This window comes from Haliaeetus leucocephalus, unplaced genomic scaffold, assembly GCF_000737465.1.
Source record: "Haliaeetus leucocephalus isolate CR32 unplaced genomic scaffold, Haliaeetus_leucocephalus-4.0 Scaffold339, whole genome shotgun sequence".
Lineage (NCBI taxonomy): Eukaryota > Metazoa > Chordata > Aves > Accipitriformes > Accipitridae > Haliaeetus > Haliaeetus leucocephalus.
The window spans coordinates 16,804,713-16,819,968 of record NW_010972775.1 but is presented as its reverse complement, the minus strand read 5'-3'; the positions used below and the strand labels follow the sequence as shown (position 1 = coordinate 16,819,968).

At 44.7% G+C, this 15,256-nt stretch overlaps 1 protein-coding gene across 1 annotated transcript in view; it reads right to left on the bottom strand.

The window, feature by feature from the left end:
- Positions 1-15,256, bottom strand: part of SLCO3A1 (solute carrier organic anion transporter family, member 3A1) — a 145,878-nt gene that overhangs the window by 109,851 nt on the left and 20,771 nt on the right. Inside the window, exon 2 of the mRNA XM_010571993.1 lies at positions 7,771-8,236. Coding sequence (XP_010570295.1) covers positions 7,771-8,236 — 466 coding nt within the window. The remainder of the gene's footprint in view (positions 1-7,770; positions 8,237-15,256) is intronic.

The window sequence follows — 15,256 nt, the reverse complement described above, 5'->3', positions numbered from 1 at the left end:
GGAAGGGATAAGCAGAGCTGTACAGATCTCTCAAGTGGGTCCTAAAGACCTTCCAATCAATATGCATCAATGGAGGGCCTTAAAAGGCTGGTGATATGACTTGTATGCTATAAACAAAAAATTATTCCGCTTGCTATGGTTTAGGCATGTAGGTTCAAACACACACTTCAAGAAATTTTGGAGAAATTCAGAAAGGGCAAGATTGAGCAAAATGCATTCGTTGTCCATGCAAAAGACTTTTCAGCAGTTAGAGGCAAAACTAGCAAGCAGCTATTGGAAACCTAAGTGAATTTCTTGACGGGGGGGGGGGGGGTAGCAAAAAAAAAAAAAAAAAAAGAATTGGGAAGGGACAGAAGCAATGCACATCTCAACACATTTTTGTGGGTACCCACTAACTTCACACAGAACCTACCATGCTGTATATATCATGCTATGTAAAGAAAATAACAGATTTCCAGCCTGAAAGCCAAACATCTGTAAAATTTGCTCTTTCAGTTCCAAAATATTCACTTTTCTCAGAATTACATGGTGTCCCCCAGGAAACAGAATTCCAAAAGCTTCAAGAAAAGGGAGACATTTACTATTATGAAAGATGCTGTCACTGACTGCCCATTCTATAGTCCTTCAAATACAGTAAGTTACATACAAGAATACTGATTAGGCAATGGGGGTACATCCTGTGAAGGGCTGGGGTTTTCAGCTCTCCAATTTTTATGGCTTTTTCTTTAATGGCATTGAACACATTTTCCCCCTTTTTTTAATAAAATCAGAAACCCCATTTCCTTTTAAAATTATTTTGTTTTAGTATTTATTGTTGAAACCTAATGTACGTAATATCACATACCTCATGAAGTTCATGTGAGCCTCATGAAATTCAACAAGGCCAAGTGCAAGGTCCTGCACATGGGTCAGGGCAATCTGAAGCACAGATACAGCCTGGGCGATGAGTGGATTAACAGCAGCCCTGAGGAGAGGGACTTGGGGGTATTAGTGGAAAAAAAACTAAACATGAGCCAGCAATGTATGCATTTGCAGCCCAGAAAGCCAGTCGCGTTCTGGGCTGCATCAAAAGAAGTGTGGCCAGCAGGTTGAGGGAGGTGATTGTCCCCCTCTTCTCCACTCTCGTGGGACCCCACCTGGAGTACCGCATTCAGCTCTGGGGCCCCCAACATAAGAAAGACATGGAACTGCTTGAGAGGGTCCACAGGAGGGTCAGGAAGATGATCAAAGGGCTGGAGCACCTCTCCTATGAGGACAGGCTGAGAGAGTCGGGGTTGTTCAGCCTGGAGAAGAGAAGGCTCTGGGGAGACCTTATAGCAGCCTGCCAGTACCTAAAGGAGGGCTGCAGGAAAGAGGGGGAGGGACTCTTTATCAGAGAGTGTAGTGATAGGACAAGGGTGTAAAGGTTTTAAACTGAAAGAGGGTAGATTTAGATTAGATATTAGGAAGAAGTTCTTTACTGTGAGGGTGGTGAGGCAGTGGAACAGGTTGCCCAGAGAAGTTGTGGATGCCTGTCATGGTTTAACCCCAGCCAGCAACTAAGCACCACGCAGCTGCTCACTCACTCCCCCCCACCCAGTGGGATAGGGAAGAAAATCGGGAAAAAAAGTAAAACTCATGGGTTGAGATAAGAATGGTTTAATAGAACAGAAAAGAAGAAACTAATAAACACTAATAAAATGACAACAGTAATAATAAAAGGATTGGAATGTACAAATGATGCGCAGGGCAATTGCTCACCACACACCGACCGACACCCAGCCAGTCCCCGAGGGGCGATTCCCTGCCCCCACCTCCCAGTTCCTATACTGGATGGGACGTCCCATGGTATGGAATACACCGTTGGCCAGTTTGGGTCAGCTGCCCTGGCTGTGTCCTGTGCCAACCTCTTGTGCCCCTCCAGCTTTCTTGCTGGCTGGGCATGGGAAGCTGAAAAATCCTTGATTTTAGACTAAACACTACTTAGCAACAACTGAAAACATCAGCGTTACCAACATTCTTCTCTTACTGAACTCAAAACACAGCACTGTACCAGCTACTAGGAAGACAATTAACTCTATCCCAGCTGAAACCAGGACAATGCCCCATCCCTGGAAGTGTTCAAGGCCAGGTTGGATGGGGCTTTGAGCAACCTGGCCTAGTGGAAGGTGCCCCTGCCCATGGCAGGGGGTTGGAACTGGATGATCTTTAAGGTCCCTTCCAACCCAAACCATTCTACGATCCTATGAAGACACACAGTAGATGAATGGTTTCAAAACTCAGAGCAGCTGCTTAGCTTACCAACATGAGCTTCCTAATAGAAACCCAAGTACTATTTCTTCGTATTGCCACACACAAAGTGTTGACTCAAACTCTGATGATTTCAGCATCTTATGCTGATAACTTGCTATTAACTCACCGCCACAGATACTAACTCTCAGATTTAATTCTTGTCAGTCGAGAAAATGCTTCTGCTTCTTCAAAACACAATGGCTGCTGTCATTTTGACTGACGTAAGCTACCATAAGTGATTTTTCAAATGGACAAATTTATCCCTGGAGACAGCAAGATTCCAACTAGGGCATGTTTGTCTTCCTCTGCGACAAATCTGGAGCTGGTGCTTAAAGCAAGCAAGAAAGCACCAGAAGCAAGAGTGAGCATTTCTCTATGACTGTCATCACAAAACAAAAAGTGCTTCCACACATTCCATGTAAAATAACCTGACACCTCTGCAAAGATCAAAGTCAGCAGTGACAACGCAGGGTCTTGTCCCCCTTACTGGGTTAGTCCCATCTGGGCAGATGTGGACAGAGAACACCATCCTGTCAAGTTCTCCTCTTACACCAAGGGTGACAGCTGGAACAACCATATGATAAACCAAAATACACAAAGAAAAGGCCAGACAGAAGCTTGGGAGATGAGACAGAAGAAAGCAGCTAAACAGACGGGTCCAGCAGTGCTGAGTTTTCTATTTTTTCCATTCCTCCACCCTGCCATGAAGCAGGCCAAGAACAGCTCTATGCCCCCGAGCACACTGCTCAGGCACACCCTTGCACTACCAATAACTCAGGAGCGCTCATCACTCCTCATCACTTACTCCCTTGACTCAAGACTTGCCCCTTCTGGGATTCTTCCCATTACAGCAGTTTCTGCAAGTCAGCAAGGAGTCTGAGTTATGGGTTCTGAATGTGTGGGGTATATGTCTATGAAGTTAAACAGTGAGACAGCTTCAGCAAACTTAAATAGCGTTAAAGATCAACACAGCATTCTTCTGAATGAGCCACACAATCTGGCAGTGCTCCCTCTAACATCAATATCAATTTCCTCCATCAACAGGAGACAGAATAATAGCAACTTCCTCTATATAATGCAGCCCTTAATTGTGCCAGATCAAATACTGGCTCCCAGAGGCTATTCATCCTGCTCTATAGGTAACCATGTCCTAGACAAGATGCAACAACTTTTCTCTGCAAATGTTAAATGCTACAGGAAGCCCAGAAGGTGCGTATGGAGACTGCTAATAACATTCATCTACCACATCACTGCACTGGCTCTAACTGACCACGCAAACCACTGCTGAGAGCAACGTGGGTGCTCCAGTGACCAGAAAACACTTGCAAGCTCTTGCTCATCTGAGAGGCAGCAAATCCATACAACCACTGTCAGATCTGGGTTCCGCCCTCCCCCGTATCAGCTCCATGACTCCTCTGATCCCCCTCCTAATGACAAAGTCTTCATTGATTTCAACAGAACTCAGCAAGACCTAGCAGAAAACGAACTAAAGAGAGAAATGTCAAGTGAGTCATTAGCGGGTAGAGAAAGAAACTGTGTAGTAAGTAGTCTTCAACATACTTTTCCTCCTTAAAAATAAATGATGCCACAAATTGAGGGAATTCTTTGACATTAGTGAAACTGCAGCAATAACAAGCCTTGCACAGTCTGCAGGAGTGAGGAATTACTCCACTCAAAGGGGTTACTTATGGCCAGATGCCAATAAATACACAGGTAAAATTAATCTGCTTGTTTGGAAACCTCTAGATGGGAGTTCAGATCTTAAATACAAGAGCAGACCCAAACAGAGAGAAGGAAGCAAACCAGCAGCGAACCAGAAGATGTTTTCCTAACTTCAAACAGCTAAGAAAATTCCTTTATTTTTTCATCTTTTGGCTGCTATTGCCAACATTACGACCTTTGTGTTGAGCAGGCGCTTGGATGCTGAAATAGGAGGAGAACATATTTCCCATCATTAGCAGGAGCAGGCATGGTCCCACTATCTTTCTAACTCTGTTACAGCACAAATGTGTTTTCTTTTGAACATCCTTTGGTGCATACTTCCATGCATGCATCTTTTTGATTTGATTTGCCCTCAGCTACCACAACACAGCCCTCTTTGCTAGGGCTGGTTACTACAGCAACAGAATCTGTTTGAGTTTGGTAGCAACACATTGCAGCCATCAAAAAATCTGCTATTAGCTCAAGAAACATGAAACTACATGTCAGCAGCCCATGCCACAAAGATAACTTTGTGTAATACCTCACCCCTGTCTCTCTAATTATGAAACTCTATGAATCCTCACCTCCTTAGCAGAGCATAAGCCTGAGCAACCTCTGCCTTCAAAGGATGCACAGCAGAGGTGCACTGCCCACCATCTCCTGTGTGCCTGTCACTGCAGAGAAACCACGAGCCAGATTTGACAGACTTCATGGCCAGAAATATTATATTCCACAGATGATATTACTTGCACTAGCAGTTAAAGCCAAAGTTTCACTTTAAATTCCATATAGTATCACATCTGCATTCTTCTGCACACACGTATTAGTACTAATACAAAAAGAAGAACGGTTGGGGGCAGGGGGGAACACATGGGACGACACGTTCTTGGGTTTGGGGGGTTTTTGTTCTGTTTTTTTGAAACTAGAGGAGTCTTCCTGTATTGTCATTTCACTGCAAAGAGACAGTATTAGATATTATATTAAGTTACTCCACTGAACTCTTGTACAACTCAGAAAGAAGGAAGACAACTCTCAGTGCACACAGTTATTTCTATCTAATTCACTGCCTTAGGACACAAGAGGGTTTTTATTGCAGCAGGTGAACAATTACTAGCACTTAGTTGTTAGGTGAGAGATTGCTGCTTCCCGCCCCCCACAGCTACCATACAGCCCAAATGCAGCATATACGTACTCGCTGTTAGCAATATACTAAAGACAGCATGAACTGGTCAATCTGATCATTTCTTAGCTACAGCCAGCCATGACAGAAAGTTCGGCCAGACTCTTACTGCTGTTATTAATTAGTTTCTATCCTGAGAGAACAACCTATGCCAGATTTGCTCCTAATTTAAACTGAAGGAACCTACCCAAAAATGTTTTATCCCGTCACACACAGTGTAGCCCCTATTGAGTGAGCGTGCTATTATGAGAAAGCAAACTGATATAAATATAGCACAGTGACAGTATGCAGTCTGTAGTTATTTCCTCTGCAAAACAGAAGAATGAAGTGGGTAAGCTGCTCAGCCAGCTTTCTGCTAAGGCCACTGAAAATTGCATTGATGACATCAACAAAATTAATCAGTTAAAGACAAATCTGAGCAAATAATTCTCAAAAAACATTTTAAACTGAGGAATTTGACCTCTTCTCAAGTATTCACAAACCTGAGAAGACACGTACATTTCCACCAGCTGCTTCTCCATTTATATTCATTCACAGAATAGATTTTTTGCTGTAATTTTTTCCTGTTAGCTTTTATTTTTACTAGCCAAATTGATTGCAGGTTGATACAAGAATTAATCATTCCATATCTGAAAACCTACTTGTGATGGATAGGCTGGGACGGGGCAGATACTAAAAAACTTCATTGTTGGTACGGCTGATTGGTTGAGCACATATGCATGCACTCTTCTGCAACCCATAATTCATACACAGAAATTCAGATTATGATTTTCATAGCTAAAGCCAGTAAAGCAAACAACCCCAAAATGCTCGGGGTTTTTTTAAGCTCTGCAGTAGAAGGGAACATGGTTAGAAGCATATGTCTGAAGGAAAAATAATGAAGCAGCATATAGTAAGCAGAAATCATTTTCTGGCAGTATTTTCCCAGCTACAGTTGAACTGCCAACTTTAAAGAAGTTATTTTAGCATACAAGATGAATGTATCTCAGGAACAAAAAGAATCACTCTTCCTAATCCTCCTCTCATGCACCCTCCTCAATCCTGTTCTCAGACATGAAGCATTGCTTTAAAAGTGCCCATGGAACAGACCGAAAGAAGTTGCTGCTTCTCTATATAGTTATTTATAATAGATAATCTTAGAATCACTCTTAATTCCAGCTCATCATTTATGGTGTTGGCAAAGTTGCTCCAGTGAATTTAGTCTCATTATTCACCTTCGGGCTGTACAGTATCTTGTATTTTATATATCATCCTGCTTTATCCAGCACTTACAGAACCAAGTGAAGCTGAATAATGATCCAAGGACAAAGCTAAATGCTGAAATACTATGCTCTTATGGCCAGTTACAGGAAAACATGGACAGACTTTGAATATGCAGAAGAACCTCTTTAAGTAAAGTAGCAATACAACCAGGAATGCCATAGCATGCTATATAGTCAGTCTTTCCAACAGGCCTCTTCGCTATCCCAAGACACTGAACACCATTCAGAAATTCAGCAGGACTGTTCAGCTTTGCTGTCTGTGGTCATACCCCAGCTGCATTCAGCTATGCTTGGGAACTTGATAAAAACGTCTTCGCAAAAAAATAACCAACCCAAAACCAAACAGTAATGGGATCATCCATTCAGTTGAAAGTCACGTCAAGACAGGGATGATGGGACAAGTGCACAGAGTTTTGATTACTAGAAGCTATACTAACAAATGCAGAAGGATCGCATTAATGGCAGCACACACTTCACTGATTTACTGCATTGGAGCCATTTATCTAGTGACAAGTCCTGCAGGAAGAAGAATGAGCCTAGCTGGTAAGTTTTTTTCAGAGAACAACTTCACCCACAACATCCCCGTTAAACCTTCTGGAGAAGGTACTGCTGCTATAACCCATGAACACTTTACGCCAATAACAGAGATATTTCACTGGGTAACTGAAGCAAGTTTTCATATCTTAACCAACTGGAAGAATTTTGCAACATGATCACCAGAATCAGGAGTTCTACTTCAGGCTCACCATATCTCAAAATAGACCTCACCAGCTTCCGCACCCCATTCCATTACAGGGATCACATTATCTGGGGTCCTGCCACAGCATGCTGGGTCACAGCACCTACTCCGTAACAAGCACTTCCTTGCTACAATGTGATGGTGGTAGTGACAAGACATGCATCTCCTCTCAGTCTCTTTATACTGCAATGATCAGACACAGACAAATGCTTTGGAACAGGAAGGGAACTAGGGCACCTTGGGGGGAAAAAAAAAATCCTCATCACATATGCCACGTGGAAATTCTTCAGCTAAAACTCAACCATAAGCCACCAAAATCTGAATTTAAGGCAATCTGGGCAAACACAATAGAAGCAGTGAGCATCTGCCTAATCATCCAGTAATAATCACCATGGCTGTCAACCTTTACCATTGCTACAATACAAGCCAATATCACAGTGTTTCCCTGCTGCTTACAATGGCTTGGTGTAGATAGCCATGCCAAGTTACCTTCACAAGCACAGCAGCACACGGAGAAGAGGCCTCAAGGCATCCCTTCCACTGGTGTCAAACAGAAAACAGGAGCGAGATGCCAGCCCACAAGGAAAGCCTTCAGTGAGAAGTTCAGAGAGCCTTACCTATATACAGGGAGGAATCTTTACGCCTCACGTGGTCATCAATGTAGGAAACTCCCAGGGGCTGGACAGGGGTAGCACCAATGCCCAGGAGGACCTGTGCTCCAATGAGCAGCAAGTACATCATGTTGGTAGCAGTCCTATTCCTGCAGATAAGGTCCGGGTCTGGTCCCTCATCACTGGTGGACCCATTGGCAGCACACACATCCCTCCCTTCAGCCCCCCAGCGTATTTCTCCCGATTCATACTCGTACTGATGGGTCAGAAATTCAGGCAACGCGGAAAGGAGGGCACCCAAGGCCATGACTATCCCTCCACATCCTATCAAGCGTGGCCGGTGTCCTCGGGCTCCAAAGTAGCTCACGAAGAGGATGAGGGCCAGGTTGCCAATCTCGAAGCTGCTGGCAATGACTCCCACATCAGCACTCTGAAGGTTGAATCGCCGCTCCAAGGTGGTTAAAACACTCACCTACAACAGAGAAATCCAGAGAAAATTACTGAGAGGGAATACAACCTGCCTTCTGTCCTCCCCATATGTCCTGCTAAAGCATAAGTTTCCTTGACTTTCCCTTGGAGCCAAAAACATACACATCAACAACGTCCAAATCACAGTATAGTAGTAGTTGACCTCCAAGCATGATCTGACTGTTCAAATACAGCCACATCAGAAGGTCCTAATACCAAGTGACATTTCACAGCCTACCACCTGTCTGAGCACATGTTCACTTCCAAATTCCCGCATACATCAATGTATATTTTGGGTGCCTGCAGAAACCCACGACTCGGTGACTGGTTAGCCTCTCTTTGGGCTCGCTTTCTATTTGAATGCACAGCCTTCACGTTGGAAACACTGTCCCACAGAACCAAGGCACAAACCACACCAAGCCTCACATCATGCCAGGCACCCAATCTTTCTCTTGGAATGGACCGCAGTTAGCGAGCAGCAGAAAACCTTGTGGATACTTGACTCGCACACCAGCACAAGGCCATCAAGTCAGTCAGAGACAGTGATGCACAAATAGGCAATGTGGCCAGCATAGAAGGCTTCTATTAAAGTATATAAATAAAATGCTGATCAAAGGGTTTAAACTGTTTGTGGAGTAGTTAATGACTGGGATTGTCACTTAGAGAATATTTTTTGAAAGACAGGCCAATTAAAGTTTACATAAAAGATTTAAATCCACCACGGGAAGATTTAACAAATGGTGGTTATTTAACACTAAGAAGAGAGAAGCACATGAATAGTCTTCAAATATTTAACATTGCTGCAAAAAGGAATGACCTGTTCTTTGTATTCAAAATGGGCAGGACAAGAAGTGACAGGTTTAAACTGCAGCAGAGATGATTCAAGTTAAAGACAAGGTGGGGAGAAACTAGACTTTTACTGGTAAGGATTGTGAAGCGCTGAAATACACTGCCTGGAGAGGCTGCAGAGATCTTTAAAAGAGCATAGACCAGCATCTGTCGGGAAAGACACAGGTATGACTGATCTTGCCATAGGGCAGGAAAATGAACCAGATCATCTCTTGAGAGTTCTTCCAGTCTTGATTACATGATGCAATGAAACACAATGTGGATTTTCTGCAAAAGTCATAGCACTGATCAGAGTATGAAAACGAAACATTAGGTACCTCACTTGCTGTCATCCCTACTCAAGGGAGGAAAGCTCAGCACATTCTCAAGTCTATAGCAGCGTCCCCCTTATACAGGAAAAAAAAACCAAAACAAAGCAAAAGAAATTTTGAACGTGTCACAGAAATGCCAAAAACTTTTACCTTGGATAAAAGACTATCTTGTTCTTCAGATTGCAAAAGATGAAGATATTTAAGGTTATCCTAAAACAGGCAGGTTTCGCTATTAAAAAAAAATAAAAGTGATAAAGACCTCGGAGCAGAAGGTAGCCCCTGGATAGAATAAAAATAGCCTCCCACTGGAGGCACTGAAAATCTTTGCTGATAAACCTCACGAAGCAGGAGCCAGTCTGACCGACTTTAAAGTATTCTGACAGCAGCTCTTCTCCGGGGGCAGTTAGCCTCTGTTAGGGTACACCACGGCACTGTTGGACAAAGACAGCCCCATCGGCAACAAAATGGAAAAATGGAAACAACCCACTTCTGCTGCTTTGCATAAGCAAAAGCTCCCAAACCTGACCCTGATAAGTGTCCAAGTCAGATCTCCAAAACTGGATTGTTTTAATGTTTTCTGAAAATTCAGCCTTCATCCCATAGAGGCAGTTATCATTTTATACCACCACTGTAATCCTCCCCCACTAAAGAGCCAAGAACTGAGGCAAGGTGAACAAAAAAAAAAAAAAAAAAACAACCCACCCTAAAAATCAAACCCTATGACTCCAGGCAGTGCAAAGCAATAATTCTTCCCCACGCCAAAGCCAAGTGAAGATGAGCATGTCAGAGGGAGAGGAGATTGTCACTTCATCTGAAAGACCGGGTGCAGGTACCTGCTGGGATGAAACAGCTCTGTGATTCACCAGGGGAAACGATGTCCTCCCGTGCGAGGGCACAGCACGGCCTGTCCCTGCTCCAGCGACCTTGGCCGCGCCGCTCGGCAGGCAGTGCTGGAGCACACATCTAACAGCGACATCACTGCTCCCAACCCTCCGAGGGAGCCAGGGTGACACAGCTAAGCAGGTGGGGACAGACACTGCTAGAAAACACTACAGTGGGATTTTCAAAGCAAGGCACACCAAGGTGGAGGGATACGGTCAACATGCCATTGTCCCAGGCAGCCCCACCAGGCACTTGTGCAACAGAGCTACGTTTATCATCCACAACACAGGACTGGTTTTGGTGCAAGGTGTGATCTAACAGGGCTGGTGCAGATCGACTGGTAGGACTCCAGACTTCAACACCACACAGCAAACACCAACAAATGCCGAGTGATACAAAGCCGCCAGTATGGGAGCCCTCCTTCACGCTGCCACCTCCAGCACATCCCTAGAAGAACTCAGCTATAGTTGAGGTCCCATGAACACCATTATTGGCAGAATCTCTCCAAGATGAGTATATAACTCTGAGCATGCAAACTCACATCCATGGTGCTCATTTCTGAGCTGTACCTACATAGGAAACTAATAGTTACTCATTACAGCTGCGTAAACTGAGGCACAGAGAGCCAAATACTGAGAAAAGTACAGTCAACAAAATTAATTTGTGATGGAATAATTTAGGCTGGGAGATCGAAAGCCAACAGAAGTGATTTCCCAAGGCCAAGTGGTATTATGTAGCTTTGGAAGTCTCTCTCACATTTTGACCTGGCTGCTGAATTTTAGGCTTTTACTATACATATATACAAGTGGCTAGAAAGCAGGATGGTATTTAGAAACACTTGGGTGCCACACAAGGGTCAGATTTTGGACAGCTGGATTTCAGATAAAAACCTGCACCATTTCTAAGTGCAGTTCACACTGACAGGTACAGTAAATTGGTGACAAACCTGGGAAATAAAGCCGGAAGTCCCAGTTCTCATTCTGCTCTTATTTCAGTGGGACTCCAGTAGTTCTTTTCCTTTTTACAAAAGCTAAACTACTCACAATAGGGAACCAGAGTCTCACCATCCCCTAACAGTTTCTTGCTTTGCTTTGATGAAGAGAGTGAAACAAAAGGAGGAGAAGGAGGAGGAGGAGGAGAACACAAAGCAAAGTCCAACCCTCCCGATAAAAGCTGGCAGAAGTTCTCCTTATTCCTCTGGCCAGACCTCACTGCATTTCCCAGCTTGCTCCTTCTGACTGTAGCACTGCCACCCAGTGCTACCAGCTGTCTTTATTAAGTGGGTATGGGGTGCAGTGGGGGGCAACAGTGAAAGAACAAAATCATTACATCAGCCTTGAGCATCCAGAGGAAAACAGCATCCAAGTACAAAGCGCTGAGACCAGCATCAGCAGAGTAGCCTCCAAAACACTGACAGTCAGGGGTGGGGGGGGTGGGGTGGGGAGAATAAATCCCAAAATAAAAATAGGGCTGGGAAATAAACTGTCAACGTGCAGATTTTTAGCCAGAGAACACCAGGAGCACAACTGCATTACATCCAGGGTGGTTGCAGCCCAGACAGCACAGCTCAAATTCTTGCTTTGACATTGACTGTGACCTTAAATACACAGGCCGACCACAAAATCGGCATTAACACAGGAGAGATGTTACCTGCGTTTATTCAAAACTGATTCTAGCCATGGGCTGAGGTTTTTCTCCCACCCTTCTCTATACCCCATCTTTATGGGGCTTCCTGCATATAAAGTGTAATCTGACTAAATACTTGCAGTTTGCACGTGGGATGCTCCTGGTGCCCTTCTAACTGGTAGATAAAAGAGCACTGTATTGCCCGTATTCCCTTTCACAAGCCTGCTCCCCAGCAGATAAGCCATCACTGCTCCTAGACACTAACTCTATTTATCGAGAGTTACATAAAACGTTGCAAAAGACACGACAGGTCCCTGCAAAATAGTAACATCACGTGAACAGGCTGCACGGATTATAAAGCATCCCTGTGTGCTGAGACCAGGTTGAGCATTCAAGAGGGCAGTCCCCGTGGATGTTGGTTTAATAGCAGGGATGCAGAGAATGGAGTGGTGAGGCAGTACAGCGGCTTCAGATGGACAACCTCCTGCTAAAACACAGCAGGGAACACAAGGAGCCCACGTTATTAGCTGTGAAGCTGCTATTTCCTGGCTCCTGTCAATTTACACAGCTGTTTTGCCAGGGCTGGAAAGAACAGATTAAGAGGCTATTCAGTCAAAAAAGCTTCTAATGTAAGATGAAAACAGTTACCAGGAAGCTATTACAACATCCAGTAAAACTCATGCAGACAAGATAACATGAGACACATGCGGTTTGACCCCAGAAAGTTAGTGGCGTGAAACCACCCACTGGACCAGACAAGTCCAGAGAACGCATAAGAGGACAGAGGTAGAGACAGCATTGTAATTGTGGCAAATGCCAGTGCCCACAATGTTGGGAACATTACTGAAGCTACAGCTTCGTATGGGTATGTCCCTGTGCTAAAGACAGCTGTACCTTGCCTTCTCTCTTACGTCCTCCTCTCTGTCCTGCAGACCAGCGCTTAGCAGGTCACTGAGGCTCTCTGACTAGCAAAGTACTTCAGCTGCAGCACTGTACAAAGCCCTCAATCGTGCCAGCCTCGTTGCCTTCTTCCATGTCTCAAGGTCTCCACCAGCCCCTTTGATAGGAACTGCCTTTCTGTGTCTAACCGCATCCTCTATCTCCAGCTGGACTCCCGTTTCACCCACTCCAGACACCTCCCACCCAGTTTTTAGCAGCAGATCCACTAAGATTTAGCTATGGCATTAGAGATATCAACAGAACCATGCAGCTGTTGTTACTCCACAAGTTCATGCTCCTCCAGACTAAGTCTATACCAGATCAGTCAATTGGACCACCGTAAACTAAATCAGGTTGGGCATCTGTGTACCTTGCTCATGCAGAAAGTGGGCTTGGGATCTAGAAAGATCACATAACCCAGCGTTCTCCCTTTCTGTGAACACACCGCCTAACACACAATAACAAGAAGTAATTAAAACTTACACCATGCTTGTACTATCTCTTCTTCTTACAGAGCCACAGAAGTCTGCACACACGCATTTCATCTCGTGCGATTTCGAAGACTAAGCTCAAAAGGACCTGGGCTAAAGGGGCCTCCTAAGTCCACTGTAAAACACTCTTCAATGATGGAAAAAGGAAAATGATCTCACATAACGCACACAGTGATAAGTGACCCACATCAAAAGAAAAAAAAAAAAAAAGGAAAGACATCAATCACCACCTTAAAATTTTCCAGCCAAAGCAACTTCTATAGCAAGCCCTGTAACTAAATCCAGGGAAGCTTTTGCCATGCTATTCTGGACTTATTTCAATAATACATGCTCACATTCATCATTCCTGTCTGTCCCAAATCTATAGATCTTGGCATTTCTGAAGCAAGGTAAATTTGTTCTCTCTATAGGCTGTTTATTTTATATTAATGCTCAACAAAAATGCAATCCACAAACCTGCTTCACACTATTGCCCCACTTTATCACTAAGAAATGAACCGAAGGCTGGGGACACCATTATGGAGTCAGAGACACAATGCACAGAAAATGAATATCATATTGTTCGTATCTCCAATGATCAAGTCATATTCACCCACAGAGCCTACAGATAAGTTCATTGTATTAATAATACAGGGTTATATATAGAAAACACATTGACTTTATGCCTGAAGGGCCTTTTTAAAAGGCTCCTTTTTAATGTAAAATACATTTTCTCAGTTATGTGGTAAAAGATTGGACTTGAAGAGACATGTCTGCAGTGCTACAGGGTGTAAAATAATTGCCTGGCAACTACGTTCCCAAAGGAAAACAAACGTGAACCGTCTCCCATAGTCTCCATTACAGAGCTGGGAAACACAAGGTTCCTCAAAGAGCCAAAGTGACCATGCCAGAAAAAGCCGTGGCTTCCATGCACCTCCACCCACTTCTTCAGATGTCACCTCATCCTCTCTTCCAGCGGCCATGCAGGACAGGGCAAAGGGCATCCCATAGTTGGAGGCAAGGTCTCCTCCCCATAGAGCTGGTACCCGTGGGCTCAGCCTGCCTTGCCACCCACCCTCTGAGCTGACAGCACAGCCACCAGGCTCAGGCTTCAAGCCCAAGGGAACGGCAATGATCCTCTGCTCTGATGTTTTTCTGCTCTGCAGTTCCAGCATTCAGATGATCACTTGGGGTTGAGCCCAATTTTTTAAAAAAGCAGACAACTCCCTTGGCATTTTATCATAGAGTGGTTTGGGTTGGAAGGGACCTTAAAGATCATCCAGTTCCACCCCCCCCGCCATGGGCAGGGGCACCTTCCACTACACCAGGTTGCTCAAAGCCCCATCCAGCCTGGCCTTGAACACTTCCAGGGATGGGGCATCCACAACTTCTCTGGGCAACCTGTTCCACTGCCTCACCACCCTCACAGTAAAGAACTTCTTCCTAATATCTAATCTAAATCTACCCTCTTTCAGTTTAAAACCTTTACACCCTCATCCTGTCACTACACTCTCTGATAAAGAGTCTCTCCCCATCTTTCCTGCAGCCCCCCTTTAGGTACTGGCAGGCTGCTATAAGGTCTCCCCAGAGCCTTCTCTTCTCCAGGCTGAACAACTCCAGCTCTCTCAGCCTGTCTTCATAGGAGGTGCTCCAGCCCTCTGATCATCTTCATGGCCCTCCTCTGGACCCACTTGAGCAGGTCCATATCTTTTTTACGCTGGGGGCCCGAGAGCTGAAAGCAGGACTCCAGGTGGGGTCCCACAAGAGCAGAGGGGGACAATCACCTCCCTTGACTTGCTGGTCACGCTTCTTTTGATGCGGCCCAGGATACAGTTGGCTTTCTGGGCTGCAAACGCACATGGCCCAGCCTGTATTTGTGCTTGGGATTGCCCTGACCCATGTGCAGGACCTTGCACTTGGCCTTCTTGAACTTCAGGAGGTTTGCAC